This window comes from Felis catus, chromosome C2 (assembly GCF_018350175.1).
Source record: "Felis catus isolate Fca126 chromosome C2, F.catus_Fca126_mat1.0, whole genome shotgun sequence".
Classification (NCBI taxonomy): domain Eukaryota; kingdom Metazoa; phylum Chordata; class Mammalia; order Carnivora; family Felidae; genus Felis; species Felis catus.
Window position 1 is genome coordinate 6,551,784 of NC_058376.1, and position 16,660 is coordinate 6,568,443.

Below are 16,660 nucleotides of genomic sequence, written 5' to 3' on the forward strand. Positions count from 1 at the left end.
CTGGGGGGGCTCAGTCGGTTAGGCGTCTGACTTCAGCCCAGGTCCTGATCTCACGGCTGTGAGTTCAAGTCCCACATCAGACTCTGCTGACAGCTCAGAGCCTGGAGCCTGCTTCAGATTCTGTGTCTCCCTTTCTCTCTCTGCCCCTCCCCTGCTCATGCTCTGTCTCTCTCAAAAATAAATAAACATTTAAAAAAATTAAAAAAAAAATACCACATTGGTAATCTTACTCCGTAAGTACACCCAAACTTTCCCAAGCTCTTACGAGATAGCACTTTGGTCATTCTTTATACTGAAATGTTCAAATTTTGCTTCAAAACCCAAACATTTATTTTGCTGGAATGTGTAAAACCGCTAAAACTGATTCAATGTAGATGCTTTTGTCGGTCGTATTTCTCCACGTCTTAAAACAAGGTATTTCTAGCAGCTTCCTGAGATGTTTGATTACCTCCAGAGGTTCCGCCTGCCCCCAAACTAGTACTGAACTCTGTGCTTCTCGGCAGCATTCCAAAATGTGAGCAGTGCCACGTGTTTTCAGTACGACTACGTGTAGGTGAAGGGTCTGTGTCGCTCGCCACCCTGGACCCCGTCACTTAAAGTGTCCGCAGTTGCGCCTCGCGCCCGCCCGGAACGGTGTCCGGCGATGGGTCCCCCGCCGCGCCCCGAGGAAAGAGAACCGGCTCGAAAGCAACTGCGCACTCTGCTTATTCGTGAAAGGCTACTTAAAGCGAAAATAAATTTTGTATTGGAAATGGCCACGTTTTAAAAAAAGAAGTAACTATTTTTGCATTCTCATAAACTCTTTTAGATCGGCTTGACAATCATCAGCTTTTGAAGTGTGAATTCTTATTGCCAGAGTAAAAGTCGCATTTTATACCACCACGAAGCGCTGTATTTCTTCCCGCCCTCGGTCCGCAGCCCGGTGCTTAATACGGCAAAGCTGCGCCTCCAGGAGGATGGACTCGGGGTGAGGGAAGGAAGGGCGGCTGAGCCGGCTTCTCCCGGGTCGGTCACCGGCCCAGGCCCCACGCCGCGGGCCCCGCCCCCGCCGCCGGCTCGCCTCTCTAGCCCGCAGTCATCAGGCCTCTCGGTGCCGCTGCGGACTCAAGCTGCGGGAGAAGACGCTCGGGATTGGCGCGGCCTCAGGCACCCGGCGCGCGTGCGCGGGGGCGTGGCGTGGGGGCGGAGTTCAGGGGCGCGGGGGCGGTGAAGGGGGCGTGGCGGCGCGGGGGCGCATGCGCTGAGCCGGCGCGCCGCGGTTAGCCTGGGAAGGTGGCGGGGTGGGTATGGCGGCCACGTTCTTCGGAGAGGTGGTGAAGGCGCCGTGCCGAGCCGGGACGGAAGACCAGGAGGAAGAGGAGGACGAGAGGAGGGAGACGGCCGAGGACAGGGAGGTGCGGCGGCAGCTGGCGCGGAAGAGGTGAGGTCCTGGGCGCAGGACCCTGGGGCTTGCGGCCGGTCCGCGGCCCCGCTCTGCCTGGGGCTCGCCCGGCACAACCTGCCCGGGGTTCAGCGGGGGGCCTCGGCGCGGCCGGCAGAGCCAGCCCGCGGCCTCGCTGGGCCCTCCCTCTGCGTGGACTTGGGGGCACTCGTGACGTGTTCCCGGGCTGCGGTGCCGTCGCTGGGCCCCGCGGTCGTCACGTGTTTGGTTCGTGGACTTACGACCGCTCTCTCAAAAGCTTCTTTATCCTCCGCCCCACTCTTCTTTAGCATCGATATCGGCAGCAGGTGGATGATCTGTCTCTTTAAAAACACAATTATTTCCAAACACACACAGGTTGGAGAAAGTAGTAAAGTGACCCTTCATCCCTACCCAGTCATGTAAATTCAGCAGTTAATGAAGATTTTGCCGCATTTATCTCCCGCCACCCCGAGTGACCATAGCCTTTCACCTCGACATTTTTCAGAATGCACCTCAAACGATATAGGCACTTTCTTGCATATGCTGTTATAACCCCTGACAAAATTAATAATTCCTGTTACCATTTAATAGTCCGTGCATGATCAGATTTATTCAGTAATCTCAAACATGATGTTCACAGTGTGTTTGTGTAAATCAAAATCCTGACAAGGTCTACACATTACCTTTGGACTTTTCTGTCTCTTGAGATGCCCATCATTTAGAGCAGCCGCTTCTCACCCGTGCTGAGAGATGTGTCCAGTAGGATGTCGCACACTCTGGATTTGTCTGATCTAATGTGTGTGTCCATTACCTGCGTTACCTGTAAATGGATGTTCCTTTTAGAGGCGTGGTCAGGTGCAAGTGCAATATTTTGCTGGCAAGAATGCTTCCGCGGTGGTGCTTGGTGTTTCTTGTTGCCCACTGTGACCCAGTTGTCCCACTTTTAGGGATGCTAAGATTGATTGATTGATCAGTGGGTCAGGTGGACAGCCTGATCTTCATTGTGGAGTTCTCCGTGAGTTTTGCATCAGGTGGTTTTATCTGTTAGTTATTGTTGCTCCAACCTGTTGTTGCCTTTCAATTGTAATTACATTCTAATTGTAATTACATTCTTTTTTTTTTTTTAATTTTTTTTTTCAACGCTTATTATTTTTGGGACAGAGAGAGACAGAGCATGAACGGGGGAGGGGCAGAGAGAGAGGGAGACACAGAATGGGAAACAGGCTCCAGGCTCTGAGCCATCAGCCCAGAGCCTGACGCGGGGCTCGAACTCCCGGACCGCGTGATCGTGACCTGGCTGAAGTCGGACGCTTAACCGACTGCGCCACCCAGGCGCCCCTGTAATTACATTCTTTATGAGATTAGAGTTTGCATGTTACCTCTTATAAGACGTATTTATAGTACCCTTTTTCTCCTTATATGGTGCTAAGTATATTTAAGTTGTTTTAGTTTTGTCTTTTGTTTCTTGTGTTAGAGAGGTGCGGCTCTTTCGAAGACAAACAAAAACATCTTTGGAAGTTTCTCTGCTGGAAAAATATCCTTGCTCCAAGTTCATAATTGCTATAGGAAATAATGCAGTAGGTGAGTGGAAATATGTTAGACTGAACCTTTTGTTGAAAGAGCAAAATCCAAAGTTACTTATTGCTTTCCATCATAAAAGATTTCAAATGTCTGTTACTTTTTTAGAAAAAGTCATAGCAGAGTAACTTTGTATCTGAGTAAAGTCTATGCCTCCTCATGTGACACCAATAAGACTTAAAGGAAGTGTTCTTGGGGCTCCTGGGTGGCTCAGTCGGTTGAGCTTCCCTTATGGCTCAGGTCATGATCTCATGGTCTTGTGAGTTCGAGCCCCGAGTCGGGCTCTGTGCTGACAGCTCGGAGCCTGGAGCCTGCTTCAGATTCTGTATCTCCCTCTCTCTCTGACCTTCCCCTGTTCATGCTCTATCTCTCTCTGTCTCAAAAATAAATAAATATTAAAAAAAAATTTTTTTAAGTATTAAAAAAAAAATGAAAAAAGAAGTGTTCTTAGCTCCAGGAGGTTGTAAATTCTGGAAACTGGGTTTATAGTGTGTTGAGGTATCCAGATTTCTTTAGACTCCTGGGTCTGTGTGGGGCCGACTTGGAGGGACAGAGGTGGCATGTGTACGTGGCCCCTTGCACCAGTGGTTCTTCATGGTGTTTGAATTAACAGGCTCTTGATAGCACGATGAGAACCCTAAAAGTAACTATGATCGCTCACAATTCTGAGCGTTCCGTCGCTAACGTTTTTGAGCCCTCAAGTTTGAAGGCCTGTTCATGGATGCCTGCATCTGATAGGTTAATGTTAGCACAGAGCAGAGTTCATCCAGAACAATGTACATGTGCATGTGCACAAACCTGTGTAGTTTTAGCGAGTTCACAGGTTGGGGGGAGAGCCTTCGGGGTCTCCAGTGAAGTAGACCCCTTGCCCTGTAAGGTAGCCCCAGTGCTTGGAGGACATCGTTAGGTACATGGTATATAACTACGGACTCATTGACGTAAAATGCTCCTGGCCTGGAATTTTCCCGCAAGTGGTACATTGTGAGTGTGCGGTAAAGTCCGACAGTAAACCTGTGTCCTCAGTTCCTGCCTCTAATCTGTATTTGGGGGCAGTAGCCTTTAACTTCCTGAGGCCTCAGTTTCCTCTCCTGCAAAAGGGTGGTGTAAGGTCAGTGGTCTTAATGGCTCTTGTAGCTCTAGAATTCTAGGGTAACTTGGAACTGTTCTTTACTGTAGAAAATGCAGCTTGCAGAACCAAGCACTAACTCAATGTGCATTGTTTTTCACAGCATTTTTGTCGTCATTTGTTATGAATTCAGGAGTCTGGGAAGAAGTCGGTTGTGCCAAACTCTGGAATGAATGGTGTAGAACAACGGACACTGTACATCTTTCCCCGACGGATGCCTTTTGTGTGTTTTATCATCTAAAATCGAATCCCTCGGTATGTGGGGATTGCTCATATGCTTCAGAAGTAGTTGTTTAGCATTGTTCATGTGGTGTCCGTTTGAAGTCCGTGTTCCTTTACCTCTCCTGTTGGGCTGAGGAATTCTGCCTGTAGGCACTGCTAGTAAGCACTCTTGTTTACTTGAATAGCAACAGGATATATACGGTGTGTTGATAAAGTTCCTAGGAAATTCGGAGATCGCTTTGGTAGGAAAAAACCATAAACAGTAGACATTCAGACCTTGCGCTCATTCTCAAAATTCTCTCAGCGTGCAACTCTTAAGTGTGCAAAACCGTGTTCACTCTGAGAAAGCAGGGGGTTGTCCTTTGTTGCTGTGTACCCAGTGTTCAGCAAATGCCTGGTTCATGCTGGAAGCTCCATTAACGTTTGCTGAACAAATGGAAGCTGTATGCGTTCTCAGCACAATTCTCTGGACATCGAGCTTCTCCCCTGTCCTGATTTGTCCTGATTTGTTAAGTCCGAAAAGTCATTCTGGAGCTGATGCTAAGGAATTTCCTCATGTCCTGTGCATTTGAATCCTAATCTTGGGTCCATTCAGAGGACACGGCCCAATGGGCAGTTTGAGAGATGAGTCAGGCAGATGAGGTGGCCAGGCAGGTGACGTGTGTCCCCACCTGCTTGTCTGACAGAGTCCCGTTCCACAGCTGCTGAACACTTGAACAAGGGCCAGGGCAGGGGTCCCAAACAATGGAAGAAGTCACTAATTCCAAAATATTAGAATGTGGCTTCTTTCAAAAGGTAAGGGTTCCGCATGTTAGCCTTTTAAAATGTAAAGTTTGATTTTGTAATACTTAACTGTTTTTTTTTTTTAACATGTAATCCAAAGCTATTTAAGTTTATGTGAGGATTTTTATACACATCCAGCATTTATAGGAAATAACGAAACTAAGCATGTTTTCGATTTGATCTTTAGTTGGAAATATTTCACTTTAGAATGGGTTGTGAAGGTCAGGTAGGAGAAATTTCTGTCCCTTCGTCTGGTCGTACCATTTATCACTCAGCTCTCTCTTGATTATGCAGAACCTGCGTGTGTAGTTCATTATCCAGTCTTTGTCTTTTCCCCTATCGCCAGGCACCGTTTTCCCCTCCTGTGCTTCCCTTGGGTAATTAAGTGTCAGCATTTCTGGCAATATTTTAATGGATGTTGTTGAGTTCAGTGGATAATATCATTCCATGAGTATTAATAATCAAGAATCCATCATTTTATGGCATGGGGTCGTTACAGATTACTTCATTTTGACCATATGGTTTGGAACTTGGTTTCTAAAATAATACCATCCTCACAGGCACCGGAACCGTTCTAGAATGCCATTTGGGCTGAGGTGCTGTCAGGCTATCACTCACTCTGATAGCTCCTAGTGTTTGTATAATGCTTACATTTTATAGTGTTTACGTTTATTTTGCATTCGGTCTTCTTGGTGTGTGACCCCCCAGAAGGGCAACAGGACTGATAATGCCTGTGCTATAAAGAAGATGCTGGTAGCATTTACTGGTAGTATCTTCAGGGTCTCCGGTGCGAGCTCGTGCGGTCACTCTGTCACTGCGTACTTTATTCTCGTGCTAACTGCCAGTAGTGGCTTGATTCTTAAATTTTAAAGATAAATGAATAAGCCAATAGCAGTGCAGAAAGACACGTGTTGTCTAAAGGTTATATTAGGATTCAAATGGTAATGTAAATGATGATAGTTTGGGGTGTGTGTAGAAGTCATTTGACCTGACAGAATACTTGGAATGTGATTTTCCAGGTCTTGCTCTGTCAGTGCAGCTGCTATGTTGCTGAAGACCAGCAGTATCAGTGGCTGGACAAGGTAAGAGAGAAGTGAAGGCTGGCCTGTGGTCACACCGAGTGACGTTTCTTAGGCGTTCTGTATCTTGACGCTTGAACCTACATAGCTAAGTACTGGAACAGGAGAAGTCTTTGTTGTTGTTTTTTTTTTCCTAAAAGATATTGTAGCAATCTGTTACAAAATTTGAAGAATAAAAACTCATTTAACAAATGTAATCAGTAATGTGCTGAAGATTGTGGGTCATAGAAGCCTAAAGCATCTTGTGATTCTTCCCATCCACCGTATTGTGACCTTCGAAAGAGAAACAGGCTACTGACAAGAAACGGAACCGGGTCATGGCCAGGGGCAGAAAACAGCAGTGCTGACAGTGTTGGCGGGAGATGCCCCGAGTTGGGAGGCAGGAAATGGGTGTGAGCTGGATTTAGGGGGTTGGCACCCAGCTGCTGCTTGCTCCAAATCCCAAGATACTACATCCGTTTTTCTTAGCATTAGGATAAATTAATTGAGGCTTCATTTTGTGGGAAAATTGTGCACATAGTATGTGCCCAATAAAACATATTTTTCAGGGGCGCCTGGGTGGCTCGGTCGTTTAAGCGTCGGACTTCGGCTCAGGTCATGATCTCATGGTTCGTGGGTTCGAGCCCCGCATCGGGCGCTGTGCTGACAGCTCAGAGCTTAGAGCCTGCTTGGGATTCTGTGTCTCCTTCACTCTCTGCTCCTCCCCGTTCATGCTCTGTCTCTCAAAAATAAATAAATGTTAAAAAGAATTAAAAAAGAAAATCATTTTTCAGTAAAGAATTTAGGAGTTTTAGAGAATAATCATGATTCTGGTAGTTGCATATTATTATTATTTTTAAATAATTAATTTATTTTTGAAAGAGAGAGAAGAGAGGAGCGGGCAGAGAGATAGAATCCCAACCAGGCTGTGCATTGTCAGCGCAGAGCCCAATGCAGGGCTCGAACCTGCAAACTGAGATTGTGACCTGAGCCGAAACCAAGAGTCAGATGCTTAACCAACTGAGCCACCCAGGTGCCCCCAGTTGCATATTATTTTTAAAGGAAGTAGGTCTCATATATATCTTAGTAACATTTCAGCTTAAATCTTAGATATATTTTTGTATAGCTGTTAAAATTAAATTCATTAGAAATAAGAAATTTGGTGTATGCCTGTTTCAGACCAGATTGGCATACTTAGAAACATTTATTAAAAGTTATTAAATACATTTTATTAAGTGAGGAATTATTTAAGAAGGTCTTTGACCCTTCCCATGATCCTGTATGTGATTTTGTGTTTTGTACCAATATTTATTTTTCTAGGGAGAGAGTCCCTAGCTTTCCTCAGATCTCAGAAGGGCAGGAAACTGCTGTTAATTCGTGTTTTTTGATTTAAGTAGGATGACTATTACGTCAAAAATATTTTATTATTTTTGTACTGCAGAGCACCTTTTCTCATCCAGACTTAAAAAACTTTTTATTTTATTTTATTTTTTTTAATTTTTCTTTATTATTATTATTATTTTAACGTTTATTTATTTTTGAGACAGAGAGCATGAACGGGGGAGGGTCAGAGAGAGGGAGACACAGAATCTGAAACAGGCTCCAGGCTCTGAGCTGTCAGCACAGAGCCTGACACGGGGCTCGAACTCACGGACCGCGAGATCATGACCTGAGCCGAAGTCGGCCGCTTAACCGACTGAGCCACCCAGGCGCCCCTTAATAAACTTTTTAATCAGTATTTTTTTTTTTCCTGCGGGACACTCTTTGGGTCCCCCTACTGTTTGTTTCATGTCAGCCACAAAATCCTAATAATCACACATAGTCTAACAGAGTGCTCAAGTGTGAATTCAGACTATAGGTATTACAGGGAGGATGATAAATTAGGCCTTGTGAGTAATGTTGTTTTTCTTTTTTTTTTAATTAAAAAAATTTTAAATTTATTTTTGAGAGAGACAGATAGTGCAAGCAGGGGAGGGGCAGAGAGAGACACCGAATCTGAAGCAGATTCCAGCCTCTGAGCTGTCAGCACAGAGCCCAACGTGGGCCTCGAACTCATGAACCGTGAGATCATGACCGTGCCGAAGTCAGGTGCTCAACCAACTGAGCCACCCAGGCACCCCAGTAATGTATCTTAAATGGGATGTACCTGCTGACAGATGTATATTGTGTTAACTATTTTTTGTTTGTTTACAGATCTGTGATATGATGAAATTAGGCTTACAAATCCTTTATGACACATAGAATCTTTAGTTCTGTTGTTATTGTTTGAAAAGCCATTCTCTTTTCATAAAATATTTTCCAAAGTGACCTAAAGTCTCCTTTTTTTTCTTTAAAAAATAGCTGCTTTTTTTGGGTTTACATCACCATAGATTTTAAAAGCTGGAAGGGTCCTTGGAAACTCATGAAATACAAACTTGTGAGGAAATAAAGGTCTAGAGTGATTGAAACTTGCCTACAATCGAAATAGTGAACTTAATCATTTGCACTGTTACAGCACTATTATGCATACAACTTGCAGCTTAGAAACGTCTTCATTAAAAAGTGTTCTAGAACACATCAGTACATGGATTAGAGAAAGGGGATCGCTTCCTTTTGCTGATAGACTCCTATTCTGAAGGTAGCTTGCAAGTAAAGCCGTGTTTAGAAATAACCTCTCTTAGTCGAGATCTCGTAGTCAAGTGGCAGGTCCACTCTCGGTGCCAGTCCTGGTTATCCCCGCAGCTGCTCTGGCCGTGTGTGTTCCTGACTTCCATTTACTACAGGTTGCAGTGCCCTCAGGTGGGTGGGCAGTACTGTCGTTCTTAGTTCGCAGATGAGGAAAGTGACGTAGAAAATCACCAAGCTAGACCGTGACAGAACCGAGATCACGCCCAGGTGAGGGGACAGCAAAGCACATACTCTGTATTTCAGTGGACGCATCCACCTCGCAAGGCACGGTGAATGGTGTTGGGTAAACAGCTAGAGGCATGTTTCTATTCCGTAACAAAATTAGAGATGTCTTTTAACTTGGGGTCACTTTTGCTAGGTCTTTGGCTCTTGTCCAAGGAAGAACATGCAAGTGACTGTGCTCACGTGTCGACATGTTACTGACTATAAAACCGCAGAATCTACCAGCAGCCTCCATTCTCCTTTCCTGAAAGCCCTAAAAACAGAGAATTTCAAAGAGCCTCCGTGCTGTTCGCTGCTAGAACAACCAAATATTGTGCACGATCTTCCTGCCGCAGGTGGTATTAAAATTTGTAATATTTACGTTACAGCTTATTATTGTTGAATTGGTTATTTGACTGTTGGAGGTCTTCTTAAAGTAGTTTTTGATGATGACTGATACCAGTGTTCTGCTGTTCGTCTTTAATGTCTGTTGTTGCTAGTAGGTTGTGTTTGATGTGAGTTTTAACATTTTCCAGACACACAGTTCCCACGCGAGAGCAGCTCAGAGTTCTTAATTAACTGCTAGGCTTCAGAGTTGGCTCTGTTTCTTTTTGGTCCGTGATAACTCATCATGCAGGCCAGTGTTAGATGTAAATTGTTGGTGCACGAAAAGTTGGTAAAGTATGTTTTAACTGTCGACATAGAAGTCTCCAGAAACTGAATCGTAGTAGTGTTGTCAGTATTTTATTTTTTACTCCTGTTGTTAATTATACCCTAGCATCGTATCAAAATGAGATTGTCAGTTACTTTTCAGTAGCTGATATGTTATATGATTGCTATTTGTTAATAAGTAAAAGTTTTTTCCCCCGTTAAATGTTAGGTTTACTAGAATAAGTGGCTAAGTATTTTACATTGTGCACTATGTATTTATTATTTACTTTTAATTTATTATATGCAGCAAAATTTTAATCTTGAAGTCACTTAAGATGTGTCTCAGTGTTTTCAGGAAATGCAAAATAAACTGTTTATAAACGCAAGAAATTACTTAGGAAGATAAATTAGCTTTGAAAGAACATATGCATTGTGAGGGTTTAATATGGCAGTAAACACTTTGATTAAGGGAGGCAACAGAGACAACTGTTTTTAAAAGTAGCCTTTTTTGTATAGAGACGTTTAGTTTAAAAATCACATAGTAGAAGACTTCAATGGTTTTTTCCCTTGTATGACTCATAGTTCTGAGTTACTGCCAAGTGTGGAAAATCCCTGCGATTCTGTACTTGTGCTATACTGACGTGATGAAGTTAGACCTCATTACAGTTGGAGCTTTTAAGCCTGTCCTTTCTTCCAGAAGCTTGAAAGGTTTGGTTAAGGTAAGGTTTTCACTCACTGACTTAATAGCTGAGTTGCCACGAACTTAGTAACAGGTGTGATTTTCTGGTACCAATGCAAAACCCAAGCAACACTTAGAGATCCTTTTTTCTCAGAATAAAGCTTTCTAGTCCGGCACGTTGACTGGGCCCGTCACCCTCTTTTAGATGTGCTCCTGTAATTCGAGAACTGTTTTCCCACTTTCTCATGGTAGATCCTTGCAGTGTATGGATATAAATCCCAGGCGGCTATGTAGAAAGATGGTTTCACTGTTCAGGAAGTTTCTGTAACTAACTCATTTGGAAGGTTGTAATGTTTAAGAAGGCAGTCGTGAGCACAGCAGGGATCAGATTATCAACGTTGATTCACTTAATTTTGCGTGGGGCTGGCTGCTGTCGGTGCGTGTGTCGTGGGCTCTTTCCCCAGGAAGGTTCGCGCTGGGACGTGTGCACAAGTTTGCCTGTGGTTGCTGGTAGTTGAGGACCCCGCCCCCCTCCTGTCCCCGAGGGGCTTGCTGAAAGTGCAGGGACCCTGGTGAAGAACTTCTCTCTTACAGGGAAAAGACTGCAACAGTGTTCACAGTGCAAGTCCTGTTTTATTCTAGAATGGCCATTGGCGTTAAGACACCTTTTTGGGCACATTCTGTTGGGGTTAGCTCTTAAATTAGTTTGCTTGCTAGGTGGTCAGCTCCGTGGGAATGGACCGCATTTCTCCATTTCGGTACCCCCCCCTTCCCCCCCCCCCCCCCCCCCCCCCACCGTCATGTACCTGGCATGTAGGAGGATGCCCGGTCGTTTGTTGAATTATTAGGAATAAAACCAGAAAACGAATGTAATCCAAGCATAATTTCAAATTACCGGGAGTCATGAGCGGTTCTCTAGTTAGCACCACTTCCAGAGCACATACTAATAGTCGGTTCGTGTCTGTAGCGAACGCATAGGCTCTTCCCACTGCCTGGTGAGTGCGGGCCGTGGCTGGTCTGTCCCTGCTGTCGTGCCCAGCATTGGCCCGCAGGTGGCGGAGGGGGCAGTGGCGCAGGCGACTGTGATGCCAGTCAGGGCGGGGGAGGGAGGGAGGGAGAGGAGGAGGGGATGAGGCTCGTTTGGGGCGAGGCTGGCACTTTGGCTGGATCTGAGAGATGGATGGATCCCCGTGGGTAGTGGCGTGTGCAGGGGGGCGTGTGTGGAGGGGTGCGTGCAGAGGGGCGTGCAGGGGGTGGCTGGGAGTGCAGAAGGGGGCAGGCTCGGGGCACCTTTGAGGAGGGCGGGGCAGAGTTGGAATTGGGGGCACAGGGGCGAGAGAGCTCCCGTGGGAGAGAGGCCGGGCTGGTGTGTGTGGAGGCCGTGTGGCACCCCCAGCGGGTTTGGGGCAGGGGGAGGACATGCTTAGATGTTTCCTCTGTGGGAACACGGAGATGTGCTGTCGCGGTCAGGTCCTCCGTTGATGTCCTGAGCCTGTGGGGTTGGAGTGGGTGGGTTCGTTGTAACTGAGTTCTCCATCTCCCTGTATTAACACCTTTTTTCTCTTCTTCCAGAATATTCCCCAGAGCACAGAGATACTGAAGAAGTTGATGACAACAAATGAGATTCAGAGTAACATTTACACGTGATTCCAGAGGTGGTTTTGTACAGTGTGTTATTACCCACCTGTTCCTTTAAAGGGAGCTGCGTGTCCCATTTTGTTGGTTCCTTTTTTTCCAAGGGGGTCTTTTGAGGGTGTTCAAACAGAATAAACTTATTTTAAATTCATTGTAGTTTTAGTTCCTTTCTTTGGTGATATAAGCCAGATGTTTTCTTGTATCCACTAGGTGGGAGTGTTGTTTTTTATTTGAATATTTTACAGTAATATAGATTTTTAAAAAGTCACAGCTAACAGGTTTTATTAATACATAGGTATAGTTACTTTAGTGCAAAAATTCTGTGTGATATTTGAAAGTTGATTGGTGATTCTTAGTATGTGAAAAGTTTATATTTTATGGGGTTTTTTTTGTGTGTGTGTGGGTAAAAATTGACAGGGTAACAAGGTTCTGTATTTGCTCAAAATGAAACAAAAAGAAATGAGCATTTCCTCACTTTTCAGTACCACCTGACGGTGGCCTCTGCGCAGACTTTTCCGGGCCTGGTACAGCTCCCGCTGTGCCGTGGCCCCAGCACCATGGGGACTGCCGTCGTTAGGATGTGGGGGGCGTCCTGAGCTCCATGTAGCTGAGCCACGACGTAAGACCACACACTAAACTGCATCGGTGAACGAAGATTTTCAAATGTTGGAGTTGAGAAATGCCTCTCATCTCTTTTTCATCTTCTTAGTTACAGAATCGTTTGTATGTTACGGATTTAGACCGCGTCCTTGTACCTTCCAGATGGGCTGGGGTGGGGACATGGCTCCCCACTCTCACTGCCCCTGGCCTTGCGTGCGGTGCATGTGAATGTGCCCTTGTGCGGGACGTTGAAGTATCCTCCTCGTTGCAGAAGTGGATGCATCCGTTCAGAAGTGTGTTTGCAGAGCCCGATGGTGGCTTTGGGGTCTCGTCTGGAGCCTTTTCTTGCACTGCAGGTTAGTGTGGTCACAAACACAGAGCGACCTTAGAAATGAGCAAATCCCAGGCCGTCCCCTACAGGCTGTGTGGCTGTGGGTAGATGCCGTAAGGCCCTTGGGAGCCCCAGTTTTCTCATCTGTAAACTGCAGATAGAACCCGAAAGGAAAATTAACGAGTTAATGGAAGTGTGCAGTAAGCATTTCTTCCTTCAGGTGCCCGTTTTTCATCTGCTCAGTGAGGAAGAATATCTGCTTGTGTGGCTGGGTGGTTGTAAATATAAACATATAAAAATGGCTTTTGATGAACAGGAGGATGGTACTTCCGCGTGCACACGCCTGTGTGCCTGTCCCGAGGCTCCCGACTGCCCGGTGCAGCCAGGATAGAGCGACAGGCACTGCCCTCCCCCCCACCGTCCCTTCTCAGTACTGCATGCCGAACTCAAGAACCACGATTCTTGGCAACATAACGGCCAGGAGTGGTGTAGTTGGGGGAGGTGTGCGGTGAGTGGTTGGGTTCATCACTATTGGGCGGGGGGCTTGTAAAACGTTCCTTACTTTGCACTGAGATTCATTGAGAGTAACAGATCAGTAACTCTTCAGAGACCTAGAATCTGTCGTTCCATTCATATGAGTAAGTCACTGATGTGAATGGTGGTGGTTTCTGGAGAAGAGTGATCAGGATGAACCGAAATGGTCACCTACGATGCTGACGTCTCTCTTTTTAATGCCAGCGGACACTCCTTTCTGAACCGTATTCAGGTCCTGTGATCTTTAATTTGGGCTGGGGAGCGGGGCAGAGAGGAGGATGTGCCGGACCGATGAGGAGAGAGCGTCCGCACTGCCGGCCGCCCGCAGCCCTGGTTGTTCAGGGTCCACGCGGATCGCTCACGGGCGCGCTCCCCGCAAGGTGCCCTCAAGGAGAGCTCAGGTGAGGCTTGCTCGGGAGCCTGCAGCAACAGGAGGTGCCGTCGCCTGTCCTACCTTCCGCAGGGTGTAGCGTCTTAGTGTCATTACCCGACTTCAGAGTGTCTGGGTGCTGGGTGTGTGAGCTGCGGGCCACCCCTCACGTGAAATCCGGTCACCACAAACGTTTTTGAGTGTGAAAAGCACCAGTGGCGCCGATCTGGTGACCTATTTAAGGAACCCTCTGATGCTGCTGAAATGTACTGTTTATGGCCACAAACGGGAGCCTCGCGGTATTCTCTGCAGGTTACGTTTTGCCTAGTGAAGGCCCACGACACGGTCACCCCATTACTGATTCGGGAAAGGAAAGGAGGGAGGCGAAGGGCACATCATTCTGAGTGTCGTTGACATGGCTCGCAAGAGACAGGTGAGCCCTGGTTCCTGCGAATTCACCTATGCCGTCTGGGTCCACTAAGCAGATCTGGGGGAGAGAGGAGAGGGTTTTCACGGAGGCCAGGTCAGTGCGGTTTCTTGTGTGAACGTCAGTTTTGCTTACTTAGAAACAGGACCGAAGAGTTACTAAGCCTCCCTGTCCCTTCTCTGTCCGTGTTGCCATTTCGGGGTGCTGTTAGTCCCCTGCAACCCGGATTGCATCCTGGAAGAGGAGCTCCTGCGACTGAGCCCAGGGAGGGGGACCGTGCCGCACCGACACTGCCTGGACACGTTTACAGTTGTCATTTCATACCGTCCTTGGAACAGGCCGAGGAAGAGCCCCTGGAGTTTGGGCCCCACGGGGTCCGGCCCTGGTGAGGGCTGGGCTTAAGCAGCTAGGCTTTTCCTACAAAACTGCCCGCCCGAGGCTGGGAATGCAGGGCTCCTGGGCCTCACCGCTGGAACCATCCAGAAGACTGGAAGCCCAGTGACCAGAGATGGCTCAGCCTCCCAGGGATGGAAGTGATCCGAAAGAACCAGGTTCCCCACCTCAGCAGCCCCACATCTCAAGTCCTGGGTGCGGCTCTGGGCACGGAGCGGCAGCTGGAGTCCCTCCCACCGCGGGCTTCTGGGGGTGTCTTGCACTCGGCCCCCCACTTGGCTCTCCCGACGCTCATCCCCCTTGTCTGTTCAGAAGTCTCTGCGGGAACCTGTTTCCTGCTGTGCCAGTTGGGGAGCTGAGGGTCTGAGTCCCTGCTGGAAAGGAAGCCACAGGGGGTGTGGGCCGTGGCACAGGAAGATGCCAGGCGAGGGATCTTTGCGGGCGTTCAGTTAAGGGTAACGGACCAGAAGTCCGAGAGCTGGCGGCAGAACTGCGCCCTAGACGCAAAACGGCATTTCGCAGCGTCTTCCTGGCATGTCAAGTCCTCTGGACGAGCCTGGTGAGGCCCGGCCAGGAGCTGCTGAAATGCCAGGGCGGCTGTCCCAGGGCACGTCCGCCCACCGCCCTGAGTCAGAATCCAGACAGCGCTACCCGCTAGGCCTGGCCCGCAGACCCAGTGGTGGACGCAAGGTGCCAGCCGGCCCGGCTGAGACGAGCTCCGTCCAGGCTGGTTTCTAGGCTCATCCCGGAAGAGGCTGGGTTCCTCCGTCCACCCCAGAATGCCCCCAACTTCAGGAGATGTGGGGCCTGGGCAAGGCCCCAGAATCGGCGGGCACGCTGGCCTACCCTGTCCCTGAGCTGCTGGCCTGCGGTGGGGTCCGTGGGCGCCCCCGAGGCCTTCTCACCCCCCGGACTCTTGAGTTCCACGCGATGGTTTTGCTCTGCGACTGCGCCAAATGGTGGGGGTCTCCACTGGGGCAAATGCGGGCCTTTGATGTTTGTAACAAAACAACCTGTCTCTTCGGTTGCCATGTGGCTGCCAGACTGAGCATTGCTGGCGATTACTCAGAAATTCCGCTGCCTGTTCTAAACGGCCAGAGTGCTGGATTTAAACCACATATTAATAACTTGGCTGTCTGCTCAATCTCATAATATTAAATGTGAGGTTGTTCATGTATTCGTGTCTACACATTGTGAAACCGTTATTAAACATGACCCACACCAAAATAGCTCAGAGTGTATTTATTTCAAAGGAAACAGAATGATTTACGTTGAATCCTCATAGCTGCAGTGAACTTTAAAGGTATCTTGAGGAAAGGATAAAAGGCCATGCAATTACTACAAGTTCACAGAAATGTTGGGACTTTTAAGATATGAAGTCCTTTTTATTTAGAAAGTTTTAGATGCTATTTATAACCAGAAAAGCATTTCTGCTTTTTGACTGATGATCTGCTTAGGTTTTTGATTGAATCTTCATTTTCTTTCTCTCCCTAGGATGTATTTCTATTCACAAACATGCTTACTTCTCTCCTGTTCTAGAACCTTCTCTCTCTTTTTTTTTAAGTTTATTTTGAAAGAGAGACGGCACAGATGGGGGAGGGGCAGAGAGAGAGAATCCCAAGCAGGCTCTGAGCTGCCAGCATAGAGCCCGATGGGGGGCTTGAACCCACGAACCACGAGATCATGATCTGAGCCGAAACCAAGAGTCAGATGCTTAACCAACTCGCTTCTAGAACCTTCTTTCGGTCCTGCCGAAGAAGGACCTGGAGCCATCTTCCCATCTCCGGCCCCCTGGCTTCTGGCGCTTCTGGAACAACAGTCTGTGCTGGTATGCAGTGCGGTGTGTCTGCCCTAGCTCACCGGGTCCAACTGCTCTCAGATGGCTCGCTCGCCCATTCTCAGACTAGCCTGTCAGGTCCGCAGAAGGCTTGTTTTAAATTTTTTTTTTTCAACGTTTATTTATTTTTGGGACAGAGAGAGACAGAGCATGAACGGGGGAGGGG

At 47.5% G+C, this 16,660-nt stretch overlaps 1 protein-coding gene across 3 annotated transcripts; it reads left to right on the top strand.

The window, feature by feature from the left end:
* The first annotated feature begins 1,239 nt into the window (after positions 1 to 1,239).
* On the top strand, positions 1,240 to 12,153 carry PSMG1 (proteasome assembly chaperone 1). 3 transcript variants are annotated; one of them, XM_023238733.2, is made up of 7 exons: positions 1,242 to 1,420; positions 2,877 to 2,983; positions 4,210 to 4,361; positions 6,131 to 6,193; positions 9,195 to 9,393; positions 10,271 to 10,407; positions 11,940 to 12,153. In XM_023238733.2, the coding sequence occupies exons 1-7, from the start codon at positions 1,287 to 1,289 to the stop codon at positions 12,012 to 12,014; spliced, it is 867 nt and encodes a 288-aa protein (XP_023094501.1). In that variant the 5' UTR covers positions 1,242 to 1,286; the 3' UTR covers positions 12,015 to 12,153. The 3 variants fall into 3 exon arrangements, with proteins under 3 accessions (XP_023094502.1, XP_023094501.1, XP_023094503.2); XM_023238734.2 differs by lacking the exon at positions 6,131 to 6,193 and having other exon boundaries at positions 1,240 to 1,420; XM_023238735.2 differs by lacking the exon at positions 2,877 to 2,983 and having other exon boundaries at positions 1,281 to 1,420.
* The last annotated feature ends 4,507 nt before the right edge of the window (positions 12,154 to 16,660 follow it).